This window comes from Pseudochaenichthys georgianus, chromosome 9, assembly GCF_902827115.2.
Source record: "Pseudochaenichthys georgianus chromosome 9, fPseGeo1.2, whole genome shotgun sequence".
Classification (NCBI taxonomy): Eukaryota; Metazoa; Chordata; class Actinopteri; order Perciformes; family Channichthyidae; genus Pseudochaenichthys; species Pseudochaenichthys georgianus.
Window position 1 is genome coordinate 47,446,092 of NC_047511.1, and position 25,763 is coordinate 47,471,854.

The 25,763-nt window shown below is 39.2% G+C and overlaps 1 protein-coding gene across 1 annotated transcript; it reads left to right on the top strand.

The window, feature by feature from the left end:
- The first annotated feature begins 97 nt into the window (after window positions 1–97).
- Window positions 98–25,763, top strand: LOC139434524 (zinc finger protein 696-like). The gene is made up of 2 exons (XM_071204471.1): window positions 98–590; window positions 20,908–25,763. The coding sequence occupies exons 1-2, from the start codon at window positions 341–343 to the stop codon at window positions 21,894–21,896; spliced, it is 1,239 nt and encodes a 412-aa protein (XP_071060572.1). The 5' UTR covers window positions 98–340; the 3' UTR covers window positions 21,897–25,763.

A 25,763-nucleotide genomic window follows, 5' to 3' on the forward strand; every position in this document is an offset into this window, starting at 1 on the left:
TCTCGTGTCCACACTCCAGTCCAGTTGGTGGCGGTAATGCACCTAAAAGTTGGTTTGCCAACCGCCAATAAACACTAAAAAAGAAGATGAAGAAAAACCGAGAGAAGAAGGAGAACCTGGATCCATGTGGCATCTCGACGCTACGGTTCTCTCTCTCTCTCTGTGTTCCAGATAAAGTGTGTGTGAGCTCCAGCACTACTGATCCATCATCTGTGTGTCTGGATAAACCTCTGAATGGACTCAGTGCTCTTTTTTCTGGAGCGTTTACCTCGGACTATAGGAGCTAGCTTAGCATGCTAGCTGGAAACACGTTAGCAACAATAGTCAGATTGAGAGTTTGATGGAGAGAGAAACGGTGTGTTTAACGAAGTCTGCAGGAAAAGGTGATCTATTAAACATGAGTAAAGTCCACATTCTGCTGTCGTTGAAGAAGCAGCGACTCACTGCTGCTGCTGAAGATATATTTGCTCTGTTTGAAAAAACGATAGCAGAGTACGAGGAGGAGCTGTCTCTTTCCAAAGAGGAGAACGAGAGACTCCAGAAACTACTGGACGCTGTTTTACTGCCTCATCTTCGGATACACAGAGCAGGTCTGTTCCCTTTACTCTTAATTAACACTTTAACCCAGGGGTGTCCCAAGTACGGCCCGCTGGCCATTTTGAATTGGTCCTCAGCTAATTCAAAAAGTACAATGAAATATGGCCCACAAATGAAACTTGTTAATCAGTGATGTAGTGGGGATTTCTTTACTGGGCGGACGGGGCGGGGAGACACTATGGACGACGTGCTCGTGAACTGCCAACGGGGGGTACACTGTGTGTGGACCTCTGTGTCGCCTGTCACCGCATTGCGCAATTTACATAATGCCGTTTAGACAATATAATAATAAAGGGACGTTGCCGGTGTTCCGGATTAACTGGTTCCCGGATCAACTGGTTGACAGATGTGGAGGCGTGGCCTTCGACTGAAATACACATTTCGATCGCTTCTTCTGTCGTTTACATAAATCGTTTGGTATATTTGGCTGGATAGGAACACTTTAATGCACATTCAGTACCAGGGGGTGAGGTTGTGGTTACGATGGCGATATCCGGACGCGAACAGCGAGGACTACAAAAAGAAAAACGAGTTGACTGGGGATGTCTGTTCAAAACATTGCGAGCTCCAATACATAATTGAAACGAGCTATTGTTGCCAGACTTATTACTGCATATCGTTCTTAATGTGATACCAAGTCCATCTGAGACCTGTGTACACCTTCAGTTCAGACAGCCTCCAAGTGAAGCACACGTTGTTTACTCATAGTTTGAAAGCAGCGTGGAGAAACTTCTTCAGCTGTGATCCGCTCGAATACATCCTTAAAACCAGCTATTGTTGCCCGACTTATCACTGAATATCGTTCCTAATGTGATACCAAGTCCATCTGAGACATGTGTACACCTTCAGACAGCCTCCCAGTGAAGCGCACGTTGTTTACTCAGAGTTTGAAAGCAGCATGGAGAAGTGTTCAGCTGTGATCCGCTCAGGTAAACTGTGATTCGCTCAGGGTCAACTGGGATCCACCCAGGGGAAAATGGGATCCGCCCAGGTTAAACTGTGTTACGACTTCTGTGGCTATCTACCAGCGATCATGTTTAATATGAAAGACACACACATACATCCCTTATAAAAAACATCCAGATAAGATGTGACTGTTACCTCGTTTTGCAAAGATAGCAGCAGAAATGTCATTGCTGCATGTGCAGGGATATTAGACTTTAAAATGCTGATCGGTCATTAATGTTGGTCTCGGCAAACAATATTAGGAATCCTCTATTCAAACATAATAATTCAGTGTCCATCGACATGAAAATAACAAAAAAGTTCATGCTGGACTCAAATCCGAGTCCCAACAGCAAAAGCCACTCCAGCCCTGTGCGTTATGAGTGCGCCACGGATCAACACGACGTATCGAAACCACCACACTAGGGGTGTAACGGTTCACAAACATTTCGGTTCGGTACGTACCTCGGTTTTTAGGTCACGGTTCGGTTCGGTACGTTTTCGGTACAGCAGAAAAAATTATCACAAAACATAACATATTTTTTTTTAATTATTATTAAATTGTGAATAATGTATTCACTCAAATAAATACAAAATATAATAAAATAAACATTTAAGGTGCAGCATTTCGATAAACTGAAATAATCTGTATTTGAACTTTACTGTACTAGTACTCACAAAACATAAACTATTAGTTTAGGGTTTTTAATTATTATTAAACTATGAATATTCACTCAAATAAATATAAAATATAATCAAATGAACATTAAGGTGCAGCTTTTCGATGAACTGAAATTATCTGTATTTGAACTGTACTGTACTAGTACCTAAGCAGCCAGTTTGTATTTTCATGTTTTTTTTAAAGAAAGATGAACTTGTCCACATTGCTTGCCGAAAGGGCAGATCTGCTGGCACTAGCAATGTCTCCTGCCGTGGAGAACACCCTCTCGCTAGGGACAGAGGTAGCAGATACAGCCAGGTAGCGCTTTGCTAACATGGCAACATAAGGATATTTGCCGTTTGTAATAGCTTTGGCTCGGTCTGAAGTTTTTGCGAGTGGTGGAGGCTTAAATGCTAGTGGGAGTTGGGTTTGCACTTCAGTCTTTTGGTACCGGTGATATTCACGTTCGGGTGATGCCTTTTCAAATGAGTGTGCAAGTTTGATGTATTGCCAGCCGCGTAACCAATGTTAGTTGAACAATGCCGACAAACAGCTTTGGTTCGGTCCACCTGTCTTTGTCCGTCATCCTTGTACGTAACTGCGAAACCAAAATGTTCTCAAACCGGAGACTTCAATGATGCTGGAGGATTTTCGAGCTCAACTTTATCTGCGTTCGCCATTTCGACAGTTCCTCAAATTACTGATTACATTTGAACGCATCCCTCTGACCAGCTCGTCCAATGAAATGACTTGCTCGCTCTATGACGCGTTGATCACAATGGGTGCAAATTACTCTGAATGCTGCGACGCAGCACCTGAGATTACTTCCAAAAAGTTGTTCACATTCTCAATTTTTTACGTTTAACGTTATATGCGTTCGGTACACTTCGGTACACACGTGTACCGAACCGAAGGGCCCGTACCGAATAATTTCGGTACGGGTACGTGTACCGTTACACCCCTACACCACACTATAATATTTTAGATTAACCTTGTTAAAAAGTTCCAGAAACATGCAACCCGACCATCATTTATAATGTGAGCGAATATATGTACACTTTAAGCCATATAATATACATATTATAATATAGTATACTGACTGAGGTCTGTGTCATCAATCACCTCATTAAGACCCACCGAGATCAGATATCCTAGTTTATCAGCCTGCAAGCCCACATTATGTTGTGATAAGTGTTAGTTTTACATATAAATGTGTTCTAGTGCACACATTAAGTTCCAATATGCAAATCAGGCCATGTGTTTCGTGATATTTTCCATGCAACATTATGCTGTACAATATAATGTAATATGACATTATGCTCACAATATAGACATTTTTTAAACGCTAACTTTCTAAATAGGCCCCCATTTCCTTTTGCTCTGTCTGCTAATGCAGTAGCTGATGGGATGTAAACCTGGACCAAAGCTGTTGTGCTAGAAACAGAATGCAATTTAAAAAAGGTTTATATTCTAGCAATACTGGCTGTCTTTTCTGTCTTGCGACGGACTCACCAAAATAAAAATACATAACAGCATAGGCATCATGTCCCCTATGGTGTGCTAAGGGCTAATCTTACATATTGCAACTATAATAACAGTGGCCAAATTCATGTTCTAATGTGAAATGCAAGCTTTGCTTCTGTAGCCTATAGTAGACTTACTCATTAGTGTGACAGAAGGAAAGACAACAACAATGAAAGCAATCGATAATTAATGAATTTGAAAAATATTAAAATGTAATGAAATCAAGATCAGGATTACAATTAAAATTAGATCAAACTTAATTAATTATTTAAACGTGGTGCCGACTGACCTCTGTTCTTTACGCTTGGTCTCTATGGTTATCATAGTCTACAGGGATAGCACTTTTTAGTGTATATTCCTGTTTCTCACTTCTTTTTCACCTTTTCCCACTTTTTTAGTAGAGTGCATTTACGTAGTCACGTTGTGCCTCTTCACTTTTAAACTTTTAAAAAGAAACATTATTGACTGATAGGGGTGTAACGGTTCACAAACATTAAGGTTCGGTACGTACCTCGGTTTTTAGGTCACGGTTCGGTACGTTTTCGGTACAGCAGAAAAAATTATCACAAAACATAACATATTTTTTTTCAATTATTATTAAACTGTGAATAATGTATTCACTCAAATAAATACAAAATATAATAAAATAAACATTAAGGTGCAGCTTTTCGATGAACTGAAATAATCTGTATTTGTACTGTACTGTACTAGTACCTAAGCAGCCAGTTTGACATTAGGACTAGCTTGTCATTTCATGTTTTTTTAAAGAAAGATGAACTTGTCCACATTGCTTGCCAAAAGGGCAGATCAGCTGGCACTAACAATGTCTCCTGCCGTGGAGAACACCCTCTCGCTAGGGACAGAGTTAGTAGCAGATACAGCCAGGTAGCGCTTTGCTAACATGGCAACATAAGGGTATTTGCCGTTTGTAATAGCTTTGGCTCGGTCTGAAGTTTGGTTCGGTCCACCTGTCTTTGTCCGTCATCCTTGTACGTAACTGCGAAACCAAAATGTTCCCAAACCGGAGACTTCAATGATGCTGGAGGATTTTCGAGCTCAACTTTATCTGCGTTCGCCATTTCGACAGTTCCTCAAATTACTGACTACATTTGAACGCATCCCTCTGACCAGCTCGTCCAATGAAATGACTTGCTCGCTCTATGACGTGTTGAACACAATGGGAGCAAATTACTCTGAATGCTACGACGCAGCACCTGAGATTACTTCCAAGAAGTTGTTCACGTTCTCAATTTTTTACGTTTAACGTTATATTCGTTCGGTACACATGTGTACCGAACCGAAGGGCCCGTACCGAATAATTTCGGTACGGGTACGTGTACCGTTACACCCCTATTGACTGATGGTATCAGCTTTATTTGGCAAGTATGTATACACATACAAGGAACATAGCCTTTTTCTGTCCTGTTGGGATCCAAACCACACAGTGATGGATGCAGGTCTCCCTTGAAAAAGAGATCATTGATCTCAATGGGATTTTACCTGGATAAATAAAGGAATTGAATTGACGGAGAACAGACTGGATTATTGCAGAGTAATAATAATACATTATATTTGTATAGCGTGTTTCTCCAACTCAAATACGCTTTACAGTATGAGGGAGGGTAGACAAACAAGGATAGGCAAACAAATGAATATAGTAAAATAAACAGAAAAGGCATTCAAGAGGAAGTTGATTCTTCTGTCGTTTACATAAATCGTTTGGTATATTTGGCTGGATAGGAACACTTTAATGCACATTCAGTACCAGGGGGTGAGGTTGTGGTTACGATGGCGATATCCGGACGCGAACAGCGAGGACTACAAAAAGAAAAACGAGTTGACTGGGGATGTCTGTTCAAAACATTGCGAGCTCCAATACATAATTGAAACGAGCTATTGTTGCCAGACTTATTACTGCATATCGTTCTTAATGTGATACCAAGTCCATCTGAGACCTGTGTACACCTTCAGTTCAGACAGCCTCCAAGTGAAGCACACGTTGTTTACTCATAGTTTGAAAGCAGCGTGGAGAAAGTTCTTCAGCTGTGATCCGCTCGAATACATCCTTAAAACCAGCTATTGTTGCCCGACTTATCACTGAATATCGTTCCTAATGTGATACCAAGTCCATCTGAGACATGTGTACACCTTCAGACAGCCTCCCAGTGAAGCGCACGTTGTTTACTCAGAGTTTGAAAGCAGCATGGAGAAGTGTTCAGCTGTGATCCGCTCAGGTAAACTGTGATTCGCTCAGGGTCAACTGGGATCCACCCAGGGGAAAATGGGATCCGCCCAGGTTAAACTGTGTTACGACTTCTGTGGCTATCTACCAGCGATCATGTTTAATATGAAAGACACACACATACATCCCTTATAAAAACGGCATTCTGCAGCACTCATCCAGATAAGATGTGACTGTTACCTCGTTTTGCAAAGATAGCAGCAGAAATGTCATTGCTGCATGTGCAGGGATATTAGACTTTAAAATGCTGATCGGTCATTAATGTTGGTCTCGGCAAACAATATTAGGAATCCTCTATTCAAACATAATAATTCAGTGTCCATCGACATGAAAATAACAAAAAAGTTCATGCTGGACTCAAATCCGAGTCCCAACAGCAAAAGCCACTCCAGCCCTGTGCGTTATGAGTGCGCCACGGATCAACACGACGTATCGAAACCACCACACTAGGGGTGTAACGGTTCACAAACATTTCGGTTCGGTACGTACCTCGGTTTTTAGGTCACGGTTCGGTTCGGTACGTTTTCGGTACAGCAGAAAAAATTATCACAAAACATAACATATTTTTTTTTAATTATTATTAAATTGTGAATAATGTATTCACTCAAATAAATACAAAATATAATAAAATAAACATTTAAGGTGCAGCATTTCGATAAACTGAAATAATCTGTATTTGAACTTTACTGTACTAGTACTCACAAAACATAAACTATTAGTTTAGGGTTTTTAATTATTATTAAACTATGAATATTCACTCAAATAAATATAAAATATAATCAAATGAACATTAAGGTGCAGCTTTTCGATGAACTGAAATTATCTGTATTTGAACTGTACTGTACTAGTACCTAAGCAGCCAGTTTGTATTTTCATGTTTTTTTTAAAGAAAAATGTACTTGTCCACATTGCTTGCCGAAAGGGCAGATCTGCTGGCACTAGCAATGTCTCCTGCCGTGGAGAACACCCTCTCGCTAGGGACAGAGGTAGCAGATACAGCCAGGTAGCGCTTTGCTAACATGGCAACATAAGGATATTTGCCGTTTGTAATAGCTTTGGCTCGGTCTGAAGTTTTTGCGAGTGGTGGAGGCTTAAATGCTAGTGGGAGTTGGGTTTGCACTTCAGTCTTTTGGTACCGGTGATATTCACGTTCGGGTGATGCCTTTTCAAATGAGTGTGCAAGTTTGATGTATTGCCAGCCGGGTAACCAATGTTAGTTGAACAATGCCGACAAACAGTTTTGGTTCGATCCACCTGTCTTTGTCCGTCATCCTTGTACGTAACTGCGAAACCAAAATGTTCTCAAACCGGAGACTTCAATGATGCTGGAGGATTTTCGAGCTCAACTTTATCTGCGTTCGCCATTTCGACAGTTCCTCAAATTACTGATTACATTTGAACGCATCCCTCTGACCAGCTCGTCCAATGAAATGACTTGCTCGCTCTATGACGCGTTGATCACAATGGGTGCAAATTACTCTGAATGCTGCGACGCAGCACCTGAGATTACTTCCAAAAAGTTGTTCACATTCTCAATTTTTTACGTTTAACGTTATATGCGTTCGGTACACTTCGGTACACACGTGTACCGAACCGAAGGGCCCGTACCGAATAATTTCGGTACGGGTACGTGTACCGTTACACCCCTACACCACACTATAATATTTTAGATTAACCTTGTTAAAAAGTTCCAGAAACATGCAACCCGACCATCATTTATAATGTGAGCGAATATATGTACACTTTAAGCCATATAATATACATATTATAATATAGTATACTGACTGAGGTCTGTGTCATCAATCACCTCATTAAGACCCACCGAGATCAGATATCCTAGTTTATCAGCCTGCAAGCCCACATTATGTTGTGATAAGTGTTAGTTTTACATATAAATGTGTTCTAGTGCACACATTAAGTTCCAATATGCAAATCAGGCCATGTGTTTCGTGATATTTTCCATGCAACATTATGCTGTACAATATAATGTAATATGACATTATGCTCACAATATAGACATTTTTTAAACGCTAACTTTCTAAATAGGCCCCCATTTCCTTTTGCTCTGTCTGCTAATGCAGTAGCTGATGGGATGTAAACCTGGACCAAAGCTGTTGTGCTAGAAACAGAATGCAATTTAAAAAAGGTTTATATTCTAGCAATACTGGCTGTCTTTTCTGTCTTGCGACGGACTCACCAAAATAAAAATACATAACAGCATAGGCATCATGTCCCCTATGGTGTGCTAAGGGCTAATCTTACATATTGCAACTATAATAACAGTGGCCAAATTCATGTTCTAATGTGAAATGCAAGCTTTGCTTCTGTAGCCTATAGTAGACTTACTCATTAGTGTGACAGAAGGAAAGACAACAACAATGAAAGCAATCAATAATTAATGAATTTGAAAAATATTAAAATGTAATGAAATCAAGATCAGGATTACAATTAAAATTAGATCAAACTTAATTAATTATTTAAACGTGGTGCCGACTGACCTCTGTTCTTTACGCTTGGTCTCTATGGTTATCATAGTCTACAGGGATAGCACTTTTTAGTGTATATTCCTGTTTCTCACTTCTTTTTCACCTTTTCCCACTTTTTTAGGAGAGTGCATTTACGTAGTCACGTTGTGCCTCTTCACTTTTAAACTTTTAAAAAGAAACATTATTGACTGATAGGGGTGTAACGGTTCACAAACATTAAGGTTCGGTACGTACCTCGGTTTTTAGGTCACGGTTCGGTACGTTTTCGGTACAGCAGAAAAAATTATCACAAAACATAACATATTTTTTTTCAATTATTATTAAACTGTGAATAATGTATTCACTCAAATAAATACAAAATATAATAAATAAACATTAAGGTGCAGCTTTTCGATGAACTGAAATAATCTGTATTTGTACTGTACTGTACTAGTACCTAAGCAGCCAGTTTGACATTAGGACTAGCTTGTCATTTCATGTTTTTTTAAAGAAAGATGAACTTGTCCACATTGCTTGCCAAAAGGGCAGATCAGCTGGCACTAACAATGTCTCCTGCCGTGGAGAACACCCTCTCGCTAGGGACAGAGTTAGTAGCAGATACAGCCAGGTAGCGCTTTGCTAACATGGCAACATAAGGGTATTTGCCGTTTGTAATAGCTTTGGCTCGGTCTGAAGTTTGGTTCGGTCCACCTGTCTTTGTCCGTCATCCTTGTACGTAACTGCGAAACCAAAATGTTCCCAAACCGGAGACTTCAATGATGCTGGAGGATTTTCGAGCTCAACTTTATCTGCGTTCGCCATTTCGACAGTTCCTCAAATTACTGACTACATTTGAACGCATCCCTCTGACCAGCTCGTCCAATGAAATGACTTGCTCGCTCTATGACGTGTTGAACACAATGGGAGCAAATTACTCTGAATGCTACGACGCAGCACCTGAGATTACTTCCAAGAAGTTGTTCACGTTCTCAATTTTTTACGTTTAACGTTATATTCGTTCGGTACACATGTGTACCGAACCGAAGGGCCCGTACCGAATAATTTCGGTACGGGTACGTGTACCGTTACACCCCTACACCACACTATAATATTTTAGATTAACCTTGTTAAAAAGTTCCAGAAACATGCAACCCGACCATCATTTATAATGTGAGCGAATATATGTACACTTTAAGCCATATAATATACATATTATAATATAGTATACTGACTGAGGTCTGTGTCATCAATCACCTCATTAAGACCCACCGAGATCAGATATCCTAGTTTATCAGCCTGCAAGCCCACATTATGTTGTGATAAGTGTTAGTTTTACATATAAATGTGTTCTAGTGCACACATTAAGTTCCAATATGCAAATCAGGCCATGTGTTTCGTGATATTTTCCATGCAACATTATGCTGTACAATATAATGTAATATGACATTATGCTCACAATATAGACATTTTTTAAACGCTAACTTTCTAAATAGGCCCCCATTTCCTTTTGCTCTGTCTGCTAATGCAGTAGCTGATGGGATGTAAACCTGGACCAAAGCTGTTGTGCTAGAAACAGAATGCAATTTAAAAAAGGTTTATATTCTAGCAATACTGGCTGTCTTTTCTGTCTTGCGACGGACTCACCAAAATAAAAATACATAACAGCATAGGCATCATGTCCCCTATGGTGTGCTAAGGGCTAATCTTACATATTGCAACTATAATAACAGTGGCCAAATTCATGTTCTAATGTGAAATGCAAGCTTTGCTTCTGTAGCCTATAGTAGACTTACTCATTAGTGTGACAGAAGGAAAGACAACAACAATGAAAGCAATCAATAATTAATGAATTTGAAAAATATTAAAATGTAATGAAATCAAGATCAGGATTACAATTAAAATTAGATCAAACTTAATTAATTATTTAAACGTGGTGCCGACTGACCTCTGTTCTTTACGCTTGGTCTCTATGGTTATCATAGTCTACAGGGATAGCACTTTTTAGTGTATATTCCTGTTTCTCACTTCTTTTTCACCTTTTCCCACTTTTTTAGGAGAGTGCATTTACGTAGTCACGTTGTGCCTCTTCACTTTTAAACTTTTAAAAAGAAACATTATTGACTGATAGGGGTGTAACGGTTCACAAACATTAAGGTTCGGTACGTACCTCGGTTTTTAGGTCACGGTTCGGTACGTTTTCGGTACAGCAGAAAAAATTATCACAAAACATAACATATTTTTTTTCAATTATTATTAAACTGTGAATAATGTATTCACTCAAATAAATACAAAATATAATAAAATAAACATTAAGGTGCAGCTTTTCGATGAACTGAAATAATCTGTATTTGTACTGTACTGTACTAGTACCTAAGCAGCCAGTTTGACATTAGGACTAGCTTGTCATTTCATGTTTTTTTAAAGAAAGATGAACTTGTCCACATTGCTTGCCAAAAGGGCAGATCAGCTGGCACTAACAATGTCTCCTGCCGTGGAGAACACCCTCTCGCTAGGGACAGAGTTAGTAGCAGATACAGCCAGGTAGCGCTTTGCTAACATGGCAACATAAGGGTATTTGCCGTTTGTAATAGCTTTGGCTCGGTCTGAAGTTTGGTTCGGTCCACCTGTCTTTGTCCGTCATCCTTGTACGTAACTGCGAAACCAAAATGTTCCCAAACCGGAGACTTCAATGATGCTGGAGGATTTTCGAGCTCAACTTTATCTGCGTTCGCCATTTCGACAGTTCCTCAAATTACTGACTACATTTGAACGCATCCCTCTGACCAGCTCGTCCAATGAAATGACTTGCTCGCTCTATGACGTGTTGAACACAATGGGAGCAAATTACTCTGAATGCTACGACGCAGCACCTGAGATTACTTCCAAGAAGTTGTTCACGTTCTCAATTTTTTACGTTTAACGTTATATTCGTTCGGTACACATGTGTACCGAACCGAAGGGCCCGTACCGAATAATTTCGGTACGTGTACCGTTACACCCCTATTGACTGATGGTATCAGCTTTATTTGGCAAGTATGTATACACATACAAGGAACATAGCCTTTTTCTGTCCTGTTGGGATCCAAACCACACAGTGATGGATGCAGGTCTCCCTTGAAAAAGAGATCATTGATCTCAATGGGATTTTACCTGGATAAATAAAGGAATTGAATTGACGGAGAACAGACTGGATTATTGCAGAGTAATAATAATACATTATATTTGTATAGCGCGTTTCTCCAACTCAAATACGCTTTACAGTATGAGGGAGGGTAGACAAACAAGGATAGGCAAACAAATGAATATAGTAAAATAAACAGAAAAGGCATTCAAGAGGAAGTTGATTGAGAGGGGGGGGGGGCTTATGGGTAGACAGAGTAGAGAGTATAACTGGATCAGCAGCTCCTAAGGCAGGTATACTCTGGGCTGGCGCAGGAAGTGTTCTGCCATCAAGATGTGCAGGATGGGCAGAAATACTCATCCTCTGTGGGGGAGGGCAGTCCCACGCACCCTATGTGATGCCACATATTGCAGGTGGTGCACTCAATCTGACAGGGAAAAAGAGAAATACTTTAGAATACTGTCAAACATTTTGTCAGGTTCACATCACTCATCCTGATTAGGATGTAAAATTAAGCCATTTTAACTTCCTTAGACATTATTTCTTTACATAGTATGGCAATGGGTGTCAGATATAGGGTTACAATCTTAGCTGTGGTCCTTTCTGTTTGGAGTCTGTCTTGGTATGTTCCTTCAGCTGCTCCAGTGCCCACCGAAAGTGCAAAGACATGCAAGTTAGGTGAATTCAACTATACATTTGCAATAGCTGTGTGATAGTGAGTATTCACCCAGTGATGTTGAGGTAACCTATCCAAGGTGCATCCCAGTCTTCCAGCAGAAGGACATGCATTTCTCTACATACCCACGTATAAATGTCCCCTTCAGCCAATGAGCTGAGCTCCCCACAAGCCCTACATAGCTGGGATAGGTCATCTGCAAAAAAGAAGATAATGTAGTTTAATGGCAATATAGACACATTCAAGTTTACCTGGTAGAGTTCTGTATCCCTGAATTTGTCACCAGAGACATGTCCAGCCGCAACATGGCCACACCCTTCTGGTCAACAGGGTAGTCGATATTTTCCCCAGACAATATCTGTTCTGCAAGCTAAAAAGTGTCTGATAAGTATAATTTTGAGGACTTTTTAATAATGACAAATAGCAACAGATATAATCAAATGTTTACCTTGCACACAAACACCCCGCATGACGATGAGTCCTGTTGTTTGGGGTGAGCAACGGTTAGGCATGCCCATCTCCCTATTTTCGGCCACTTTTTGCAGACCAATGCTCTACACACAAAACAAACATTTATTACAGTTTGCCAATTTTAACATATGCCCAAGTAAAATCATTTAATTTAAGATCATTTGAATCGTGTTAAAGGACAAATGCTTGAATTACCTTTTTGTTGCTCCCAAAAGATGATCCATGGTGTATGAATACATGTATTTGTCTAATGCACACATCAAAGCTGACATTTCATTCACCTTGTTACGTCTTTGCATTTTTCTCTGTGCGTCTGTGATGTTACATTAGTCCGTTCTCTGCTTGTAATTATGTCGAAGCTTCAAAGTTGTATTTATCATCTGAATTTGCCAAAACAAGTTTAATATTCTGAAAGCCAAGACTTTGTTTATTTGAAAATAGATGAAAACAAACTGTCTTTTATATAAAATTGAAGTATTATACAAGTAAAACTACATGTTGCTTTAATGCCATGTAATTGTAGAATGAACACAGTCTTCCTTTGAAGATGTATAAGTCAGGTGTCTTGAGTAGTCACAATTACCTACAAGTCATTGTACACATTTGTAAATATTATTTTCCACTTGTTACCATTGTGAGTCTATTTTTATGCAGCTCTGCGTGATTTTGTGGCTACAATTCAGACTAATACACTACCAGAGGTGGAATAAGTACTCAGATATTGTACTTGAGTACAAGTACAAGTACTAAGATCTTGTAGTGAAATTAGAAGTACTCAGATCTTGTACTTAGCAAAAGTAGAAGTACCAGAGTGTAGGAATACTCTGTTACAGTGAAAGTCCTGCATTCAAAATGTTCCTCAAGTAAAAGTAGAAAAGTATTCTCAAAAAAAATATAGTGAAAGTAGCGACAGTACAAGTAGTCGTTGTGCAGATTGGTCCATTTCAGAATAATATATGATATGTTTTTATAATGATTGATCATTAAAGTGTTCTCAAAGCTGGTAAAGGTGCAACTAGTTTGAATTTGTAGACTGCAGGGTAGCTGGTGGATTTACTCCAGGTGGAACTAAAGTCTGATTCAAGACTTGATTATATTACACATCATTCATTCACATCTGTGAAGTAACTAAAGGGATTAAATACATGTAGTGGAGTAACAGTACACCATGTACCTCTGACTTGTGTTTACTGCCAACCTAAAAGTACCTCAAAAATAGCAATCAATAATGTATTGAAAAGTTATTTGGCCGATTGTTTTATATTGGCTCAGACAGGTTATATGGGAGGCCTAGTCTACGTACAGATCACTAATTTTGAAATATTAAACTTAGTTTTCTTTTCTTTAATTTTTCATCCTTGTGTAGAATGCTATCACGAAACACACATTTGGTTGTTTATAGCATAAAGAACATCTGATTTAATGTGAGGTAGGGAAATAATCATTTGAGTATGTGTATATAAATATGTAATTTACAACAGCTGTAAGATGCTTGAAAAGCTTGAAAATGCACCTTGAAAAGTGCTTGAATTTGACTTTGGAAAAGGTATAAGAACCCTGTCATAAGAACATGGCCATAACCAATAACATACCATATCCAATATGAAAAAACACTGAAACTTATTTATTTATTTTTGGTTCATTTATAGTTGTGAGTGTGTCTGGACTCCTGAATCAGCCTCTCCCTCCTCTCCCCCCTCTCCCCCTGCTCCTCTCCAGCAGTAAAGACTAGTTTTAGCTCTCAACAAGTTTTAAAAGTGTATCTTAGCTTTTTTCACCAAGTTACATTTTTTTATTTGTATTCATGCATACTTTAGTAATCACTCCCCCCTCAAATGGAAATATGTGTTTACATAAATGGTGACCAAACCGTTTGAGACCCACTGAGATAACTTAGACTAAGTTAACGATCTAAACACTCAGAGCGTCCTTAACTGTGGTCCTGCCTGACTCTCATCATACTACTTCCCTGATGGCTCCCACAGGATTGTTGACATCCTCGTGGATTCATCTTCTTATTATAGACACATGCATTTCACAACAACATTTGGTCTACCTATGTTGTAAATGTATTATCTTTTCAATTTACACACGGCATCTATTGCACGTCTGTCCGTCCTGGGGGAGGGATCCCTCCTCTGTTGCTCTCCCTGAGATTTCTCCCATTTTCCCTTTAAACTGTGGGTTTTCTCTGGAAGTTTTTCCTTCTAAGGACAGAGTGTCTAACCCCTCGATTCCACTGGGTCCGTCTGCGTCTCATCATGGCTGCGCCGCGGTTTTGGTCCGGCCTCCCCCGTCATCATACTATACCAGGCGCATTTCAGAAGCGGAACATCTTGCCTGCCGGCTCGCAGTTTTTGTTGATTTGGGCATATTTCCTGGACAGGCTACTTTGTACAGACAAAGTTAATAATAATTGTAATATCCCAGTTATAAACGACATGAATCAAAGATGTGTTGCTGTATTTTAGTGGTAAAAAATGCATTCATCATCATAATTATTCTATATATATATAATTTACACAGTGCCTGTAAACCGGAGGAGAACGCTGGCATTTCTCCTCCTACTTGAAAGACTACGGAGGGATAGGGTCTGCAAAATGTGTTTTATTTTGGGGATGTGCCGGATGCTCTGACCGGTCCACTTCCTGCCCGGCGCCTCCACATATATATGGATTCTAATATACCATTATTCGTGTGGTACTGCTGCCTTACTAGGCCCATATTGAGCATATTAAGACTCATGTACAACAACTTCCTTATTTACAATCAATAATCACTAATTAGAGGGTTATTGAGGAAAAACACTCAACTAATGGCTTATTACTTGTAGAATATGGTCATGTAGAATAAGGCATTAATAAGTGTTTTATAATGACTACTAAAGAGCCTATATACTGCTAATATGCATGTTAATTAACAACTAGTTGATGGTTAATTTGTGTACCTTTTTAATATAAAGTGTTACTGAAAGCTTACTTAAATATCTGCCACAACATAAGTAACCGGATCAAAGTAACATTACGTACAGTCCGCGGCACTGTGAGTGCAGACGTCGATGTGTCCCATTCTCATTCATATCACATCACATCACATCATAATATATCATATATTTCTTTATCTGATTCAGCTTCTTGAGCCGTATCTGGCCGTGCAACACTTACAGTGTCACATATTGTATGCAGAAGTATTATTTTAAGCAACACATTAAAACCTCTTAAGGCCCACAGACCCGCCAAAGGGGCCGAAATCACAACATCTGCAAGCAAAAGTGTCTGAGGGCTTCTTAAGATTTAATAAACTATGAATGTTTCATATCTATGTAACGGGAAGAAACTCAGCCAACTGATCTTTTTTATTTATCTTTAAAAAAAAACTCAAAGCTAACGCTGAACCTCGCTGAATTAGCCACAGGCAAAACAATATTAAGCCCGTTAGCAAAGAACAATAGCTATACCGATCGATATACTTATTGGATCTACACAAACAAGCTTAGATAACATCCTGTGATTCCACATACTATAGAAATATAAGTATCATCACTGAGCGATCAGAACTCGCGACAGGGGAAGCAAATGCAGACAACACACAACTTTAGCTTTAGGTAGCAAAACACGGAGATATGCTCACCTTAGCTGTTATTCTGATCAAAAGTCGTGTTCAATGGCATTAAAACGACAAAAAACGTGGCTGAAGGTTAATCCATAGGTTATAGCAATGTGTCTGTCACTTTGAACAAATTATTGATAATCCATAATTCCATTTTAATGCAAAAATCGGAGAAGAAAAATGAGCTGCTAATGGTAGCCACCAGAGGTAGGGATGCATATCGTTGACTTTTTTACGATACCGATACCACTGAACGATACCGATACTCAACCGATACATATCATGATACTTTGAAAATGTATCATCCCACAATTACTCCCATGAAGCGCTTTACGATATATTTAACATGTCAAATAAATATTAAATTCAATTGTGGCACTTCTTAGACCTTTTAGTACTGAACAAACAATGAAAAATACATAAAAAATATATGAAGAAAACCGATATGGAATATCTTTTATAACACCCGCCATCAGGTGTGCCGCGTAAATAGCACATATTGACAATGCAAACAGAGCGTTATAGCACCGTTATAATTAATGTTAAACCTGAGATTCGACTAGAGAACAAATACATAATAGAATAAAGGTCATGAGATCTCGGCATTGCACAAACAAACAAATCTCATCTTTAAAATCAACATTTACCTTCACTGGTGAGAGAAAACAAATCCTATCACAGTTCATTTGTGGGACTTTTACCTTTCTAGTATTGAACAAACAATGAAAAATACATAAAATATGAAGAAAAACGATTATGCAATCTAATTTATAACACCCGCCATCACATCAAAATTAATTAAAAAAAAAAAAAAGAATGTAAAGTATCGAAACCGGATCTGATTTCAGTAGGGTATACCGTAGCCACCAGTAACCGTTATTTCGGTAATACCGGTTTTCATTATAATTAAAAAAGAATTTTTGGACGGACACTATAATTTACAGTTTTTTACTATGTTCAATCTGAATTTTCTTTAAAATAAAAAAATATATATATTGATTCTGACTTATCTACATCCAACTCACAGGTTTATCATTACTTTGAGAACAAAGCTTATTCATTTTCCCCTTTTAGAAGTGTAGTTATGGTCATTTGTTCTGGAAATGTCATTCGAGAGACCTGAAAAACAGGCTTGGGGCCTAACAGGTTAAGTTGACGAAACACTAGAGTCAAATGTAATTAAAGTCAGATCCACTCGTGTCTTAAACGGGGCAGTGATATCATAAACCTGTTAATGTACGCATTCAAACACTTTTTCTTTTACCAGCTGTATTCACCTTGCAGCTGTAGCTATGTGGCTTTTATCCAGGATAAAGTGTTTAAGTCATGGATGTTTTTAAGTTTAACTTCTTCATATGTCTGTTATAATATTATAGTTGACTTTTCATTCAGGAAGTATGACGCTGCACTGTCAGTACGCTTGTCCATGTTTTTGATTGGTCAAATGTTGCTAGCCCCGCCCCTTGCATGTGAACGCGCACTCAGCCGGACAGAGAAACCCTGGCTTGAGTTACTGAGTTGATAACCAGCGTCGTAGGACCGCTTAACGAGAGCGCGTTTGTTTTGGATTAGGTAAGCCAGCTAACTCAAACATATCCAGGGTATGTTGAACTGGATTTGTGGTAGCTGTAGTTATCCGGAGCTTGAATGACACACAATCAAGGGCTTTGATTTATGATCTGTATGACAGTGGCCATGTCGGCAGGTCACATGATGTGGACAGCCAGTCACCCTGTGTGAGGCAGACCCACACAAATCCTCAGGCCAGCAGGCCACTTAACAGGCCAGGCCATCGGGAAACCCCCCGGTCCTTCCACACCAACACTATGTGCAATATATCAATATAATTACCATCATTGCAATTACACTCGCTGCTATACATAACTATGTGCAATATTATATTATATTATTATTAGTATTAGTATTATTATTAATAATGCTATGATAATGTGCAATTACGTAACTGCCACTACGTTTTAATTTTTGCACTACTAACTACTGAAAACTACTGAATACTGCTAATAATGATTGCATTGATTGTGTGACCATCTATGTTTCTATGTTTCATGTTGTCGGTGGATGTTTGATTGCTCTTTTTCTGCTGTGTTTATTGTGTTTGTTGTATTTTGTTACTGTTACTGTTACTCTGGCACAACAATTTCCTTCGGGATGAATAAAGTCTTATCTTATCTTATCCTCCCGATGGCCAGTCCGGGCGTGGGTACAGGAGGCGTCGAGTGAGGGATCATTGTCCACAAGTTAATCGATTGCAGATGGCGTCATTGTCCACAAGTTAATCGATCGCAGATGGCGTCGCGGACTAATAAAAATAAATAAAAATGTGTGAGCATACCCTTCACGCGATGGCAGAGCGAACAGGTACAAGCAGGGCCGGACCGAGACAATAATTCAGGCCGGAAATTATACACCCAGCCAGGCCACTACCAGTTTTTTTTGTGCCAATATTTGGCCGTTAATATACCTTGGCGGCCCGCCCAAGTAATGTCTATGTGTGGGAAACCCTGATACATGTAGGCACTAGTTGATTAAATGTGACATAAATTGATAATTTAGTTTTAATGTGCTTCTTTATTCACCTTTTCTTTTTAAATGTGTAAAAAGCAAATAAAAACAATACTTTGGATTAATTCAAATTGCGGGAGAATAATTCATCCAAAAAAAATCAATGAATAAATATGTTCAATAATAAAGTAAACACATCTAGAGTGTTACTTGATAAAGAATAGGGTCATTAATTAATTAAAACATTAATATAAATCCTCATTAATCAATTATTGTCAACATGTATTTATAATATATTCTGTGTATGTATATACCTAATCTGAGGTGCTTTAATGGGTGTATAATATATTTTGAGAGATATACACTAGTATTAGATGCAGTCAAAACTTTGGACACATCTTCTCATTCAAAGTTTTTTATTTATTTAAATTGGTTCTACTTTGTAGATTTATACTGAAGACATCAAAACTATAAAAGAACACATATGGAATTATCTAGTAATTGTTTCCACATTTAAAAAAAGCAATGTTAATTCGGTTAACAATTTGTTTAGTTTTTCCCTTTAAAAAATAACAACAAGAATACCGTTAAAGTACCAGATCGATAAGCAGTATCGACAAGAGTAAGTAGTACGGTTAGAAACCTTAACGATACCCATCCCTAGATATTACACAAGTAAAGTGTTAAGAGAGTGACATGTTGCTTTAATAATTTCAACACTTGATACTGTCCCCTTGATTCCAATGTCAGATTCCTGTATTTGCCCAACTGAATTAGTTTAAAGAGAGAAAACATTTTGACTAAAAGTTGACTAAAATGTAATGATTTCACATAAGTGAAAAACACCTCAAGAGAAGCATACTCTGTGTTGAGTTATTGACAGATTCGAATTTCGCGGATCAATAACTCATGAACATAATGTTGTAAACATACAAACGGCATGATTGTACAAAGGTAGACAACGAGCTACATAGTCATTTTTATCAGAACAGTTCGATATGCGCCGTCATCCGAGCTAAACTTCAATAATTGGTCACAATCTGCAGCTGGAGGAGGGAGAGGAGTGCTTAGGGACCGTCTAAAAACTGCAACGGGGTTTTGCAATATCTTTTCTACTCCATGTCCCCTAGGGGGCTCCGTATAATATGGATTACAACAGCAGTCAAATAGGGCTTTCCACTGTGCACTAACTCTAGCTCTGCACAACACAACTGATGGTCTCAAACACATTAAGAAGGCAATTCATTCCACAAATTGACTCTTAGCAAGGCACACGTTTTAATTGAAAACCATTCCAGGTGTCTACCTCATGAAGCTGACTGAGAGAAGCCAAGAGTGAGCAAAGCTGTCATCAAGGCAAAAGAGGGCTACTTTGAAGAATCTAAAATAAAAATCATATTCTGGATTTTTTTTTAACAATTTTTTGTTACCTAGATAATTCCATATGTTCATAGTTTTGATATCTTCAGTATTAATCTACAAAGTAGAAACAAATTAAAATAAACAAAAACCATTGAATGAGAAGGTGTGTCCAAACTTTTCACTGGTGCTGTATATAAAAAACACATATTTTAATATTTAGCAGGTTCCCTCATCTATAATAATTTATACAAGCGGAATTTTGAACATGAACAGCACTAAAATGCAACATACCAAATAATCAAGAAACATCATAAATTAAACACTGACAGGGAACATTTTACTGTACCATCATTACTATGACATAAGAAGGTGCCGTACAATGTTCTGATGATACTTGCATACTTTTACTTAAATAAGGTTTGAATGCAGGATTTCAATTTTAACAGAGTATTTTAATTATATACTATAGGGGTAGTGTATCTGTGAAAGATACCAAATACAATTCATTGTTTACATTGCAGCTAGTGCTAAACCAGAAGAATTGAGCCAACACAAACACACAATAGGTGGGACTAAGAAAGATAATATGAAAATATAAAAACAAAGGCATTAATTAGGGCTGTAAAATGTATCCCATTGTAATGGTGATTAGATTTATAAATGCTAATACTTAACAGTTTTTTCTGGCTGTGTGCTTCCTGTTTTCTGCAGATGTCCAGCTGCTGGTGGTGGTTAAAGAAGAGCTTCTCCCTGACCAGCAGGAGTGGGGCACCAGTCTGGACCAGGAGGACCCAGAGCCCCCCCCACACATTAAGCAGGAACAGGAGGAACTCAGGATCAGTCAGGAGGGAGAGCAGCTTCAGGAGCTGGAGGAGGCTGATATCATCAAGTCCACTTTCACTCCTGACCCTGTGAAGAGTGAAGATGATAAAGAGAAACCTCAGTCCTCACAGCCTCATCAAAGACAAACTGAACACATGGAAACAGAAGCTGATGGAGATGACTGTCGAGGACCAGAACCAGCCAGGAACTCAGATCCAGAGAGCAGTTTACAACCAAAGACTGAACCTGACACTGGGGACTCTTCTGAACTTGACACTGGGGACTCTTCTGAACTTGACACTGGAGACTCTTCTGAACTTGACACTGGAGACTCTTCTGAACCTGACACTGAAGACAGTGCTGATTGGAAGGAGACTAGAGAACCTGCGTCATGCTCAAACTCACTGAAAAATAGACAGGAATTTGTCAGTGATTCAAGCCATAGTGCTGTAAAGAAACCATTTGGCTGCTCTGTGTGTATGAAATCTTTTGCACAGAAACAAAGTATAAATCGACACATGAGAATCCACACAGGAGAGAAACCACACAGCTGCTCAGTTTGTGAGAAATCTTTTTCACGGAGTGAACATTTAAAGGAACACGTGAAAATCCACACAGGGGAGAAACCACACAGCTGCTCAGTTTGTGTGAAATCTTTTCGACGGAATATAGATTTAAAGGCACACATGAGAATCCACACAGGAGAGGAAATATACAGCTGCAATATTTGTGACAAAAGATTTAAATGGTGTCGTGATTTCAAAAGACACAATTGTGTTGGTCGTCAGTCCTCACAGCTTAATGAAATTAAAACTGAGGATAACGGAGAGGCAGAGCCTCCAATCAGCAGCTCAGCTGAACACATGGAAACAAGCTGATGGAGGACAATAAATAAGTCTTATGACAGTTCACATCAGGGTTTCCGCTAGGATTTTTTCTCGGCGGTCAAATGTCCGCGCAGAATTTATTTTACCGGACAAATTTGAAACTTACCGGTCATATTTCAATAATAATAATAAGAGTTGTGTAGCAGAGTTTCCGTTAGCAGGTAATTACCGGACTATGAGCAGATATGCTTCAGTTTAAAACTCAGTTCACGGGGCTCATTTTTATATTGCTTCAGTTTATAATCGTAACAGATCCAAAAATTCAGATTCATTTTTCAATAAATTATTCCACAAACAACAAAACTATTACATTCAAACAAACTACTTGTAGTAGATAACGTACATTATTCAAAAGTTTACATTACATTTGAATAATAACACGGGACTCTGATCCTCTCTTTTCCCCTCTCCCTCCCTCTCTCTCCTGACAGCCCGTCAGTTTCTCATGCAGCTCCTGCAGCTCGCTAAACAGAGGGCGGGGCTTCAGGTGATTATACAGAGCTGTGTGTCTCGGTCAGTCTCAGCAGCTGATCTGATCTCTCTCTCGCGTCCGGTTATACTTCACTCGCGTTTATGTCCATATCGATCAGATCCAGCTCTCCTGATCGGCCTTTATAGAGAGCACCGATCAAACTATTAAGAGTGAATATCGGCCGATAATGACCGGCGGCCGATCGATCGGAGCCTCCCTAATTATTACCAGACATTTTGACCGGCAGGTTTTGAATTTACCGGTTTTTAATAAATTTTACCAGCTAAAAAACGGTAATTACCGGCTAACGGAAACCCTGGTTCACATATGAGAAAAATCTGTCTGACTGGATTAACATTGTTGTACAACATTCATATAAGACTTAAATGATCTCCATCTTTATCAACACAAGTGGACAATATGTTTAATGTTGTTGTCATACTGATTTTCTGATGTATGACTGTTGATGAACCATTTTATTTTGGATTGAGGAGTCCAAGTTTCCATATAGAGATATAGGATGAGTTATCTGATTGTTTTTGCTTCTGTAACTGTAAGGGAATACATATTAATTAATAATACCTATTTTGTATCCTGATGACCTAATGCTACATATATACAGTGGGGAAAAAAACGTATTTAGTCAGGCATCAATTGTGCAAGTTCTACCATTAAAAAGATGAGAGGCCTGTAATTTTCATCCTAGGTACACTTCAACTATGAGAGACTGAATGGGGGGAAAGAATCCAGGAAATCACATTGTAGGATTTTTAATGAATTAATTGGTCAATTCCTCGGTAAAATAAGTATTTGGTCACCTACAAACAAACAAGATTTCTGGCTCTCACAGACCTGTAACTTTTCCCCTCTCCCTCCCTAACTTCTTCTTTAGCCTTTAGAGCCTCCTCTGTCCTCCACTTGTTAACTGCATTAATGGCACTTGTTTGAACTCGTTATCAGTATAAAAGACACCTGTCCACAACCTCAGTCACTCCAAACTCCACTATGGCCAAGACCAAAGAGCTGTCAAAGAACACCAGAAACAAAATTGTAGACCGGCACCAGGCTGGGAAGACTGAATCTGCAATAGGTAAGCAGCTTGGTGTGAAGAAATCAACTGGAAGACATACAAGACCACTGATAATCTTCCCCGATCTGGGGCTCCACGCAAGATCTCACCCTGTGGGGTCAAAATGATCACACAGGGGGACCTTGTCAATGACCTGCAGAGAGCTGGGACCAAAGTAACAAAGGCTACTATCAGTAACACACTACGCCGCCAGGGACTCAAATCCTGCAGTGCCAGACGTGTCCCCCTGCTTAAGCCAGTACATGTCCAGGCCCGTCTGAAGTTTGCTAGAGAGCATTTAGATGATCCAGAAGAGGATTGGGAGAATGTCATATGGTCAGATGAAACCAAAATAGAACTGTTTGGTAAAAACTCAACCAAACGTGTTTGAAGGAGAAAGAATGCTGAGTTGCATCCAAAGAACACCTACTGTGAAACATGGGGGTGGAAACATCATGCTTTATGGCTGTTTTTCTGCAAAGGGACCAGAACGACTGATCCGTGTAAAGGAAAGAATGAATGGAGCCATGTATCGTGAGATTTTGAGTGACAACCTCCTTCCATCAGCAAGGGCATTGAAGATGAAACGTGGCTTTGTCTTTCAGCATGACAATGATCCCAAACACACCGCCCGGTAGGGGTGTTGAAAATAATCGTTTCTACTATGCATTGCGATGCGGACGTGGACGATTCGGTATCGATGCAGTGACGGAAAATAATCGGTTATAGCGTAGTAACGTTGCTTCCTGATTTTCCGGCCGTGGCTTTACTATAACGTTTTTTTTTGTGTCACTTTAATATAAAATTGGCGGGTGACGCAGAGATCAGGGAACAGATGTGACAGCGGCACAACAACACCAAACACAGAGCAGTCTGCTTTATCCACCAACACAAGAACACCAGTCCAGAACCAACAGCATAAGGACCCGCTCTGAATCACTCCGTGTCGCTGCGGCGCAGAGACACAGGGATTTATGTTTTTTAAAAAATAATCGCGTTACGCTCTCGCTCACGGGAGCCTACTCGCGCTGCGCTCCGCAGCAAACAGCTGTTTGCTTTTCACCCAACAACGACAACCGACTCACGGAACGCTATGTTGTAGCGTTAATAAACGAAACAATTTAACTAAATTGCTAGTCAAGATACCAATACCACAGGAAACATTTTTTCATGTCAGGTTTTTGGTGGATTTAATTAAGTCTTGGATTGCAGAGTACGAATGTCCTCTAGCAATTTTCAGACGATATATACGTGTGTAAAGTTTGTGAAGGCAGGAGGAAAAAAGCTTCCGCGATCACCATCTCCTCTGTTCCTCCAAACCCCGCCCCCTCCCTGAAAATAATGAGTGACAGGCTGATAGTGACCCGATATAAACTTTATTATTCACTTAATCACTGAGATATAATGAAGCTAATTTAATCTCATACATTCATGGGATTTATGTAACAGTAAGACAGAGAATGTAAGTGTGCATCCACATGCAGTATTTTTGTTTGTATATGTTATTGTAAATACTCCTGTTGTCTACTGTGTTCAGACTCAAGTCCTGTGTGTGATGCCACATTCAGGACATTCAGTGTCCTTTTTTAACAGCAGACCGTTGCTAGAAGCTGCAGCTAGACTGCAGAAGCATTATTTTTTGTTTTTTGAGGATGGAACAACTTCACACACAGATATAGGGAGGCTAGACCTATACAATTAATTTATTTTGGTTTATAAATTAATGTCAAGACATTTATGTTATTGATTTCTGAAGCACTTTCTAAATAATAAAAAGAGAGTTCATATGTATTTACTGCATGTATGCATTGATGAAAAATAAGCCATGTGCAGTAATATAGAAAATTGAGGATGCAACGCAATGGTATGAATCGTGATGCATCGGGATATCGAATTGAATCGAATCGTTGACAGGATAATCGTAATCGAATCGTGAGACCAGTGAAGATGCACAGCCCTACCGCCCGGGCAACAAAAGAGTGGCTTCGCAAGAAGCATTTCAAGGTCCTGGAGTGGCCTAGCCAGTCTCCAGATCTCAACCCCATAGAAAATCTTTGGAGGGAGTTGAAAGTCTGTGTTGCCCAGCGACAGCCCCAAAACATCACTGCTCTAGAGGAGATCTGCATGGAGGAATGGGCCAAAATACCGGCAACAGTGTATGAAAACCTTGTGAAGACTTACAGAAAACGTTTGACCTCTGTCATTGCCAACAAAGGGTACATAAAGTATTGAGATGAACTTTTGTTATTGACCAAATACTTATTTTCCACCAGAATCTGCAAATAAATTCTTTAAAAATCAGACAATGTGATATTTT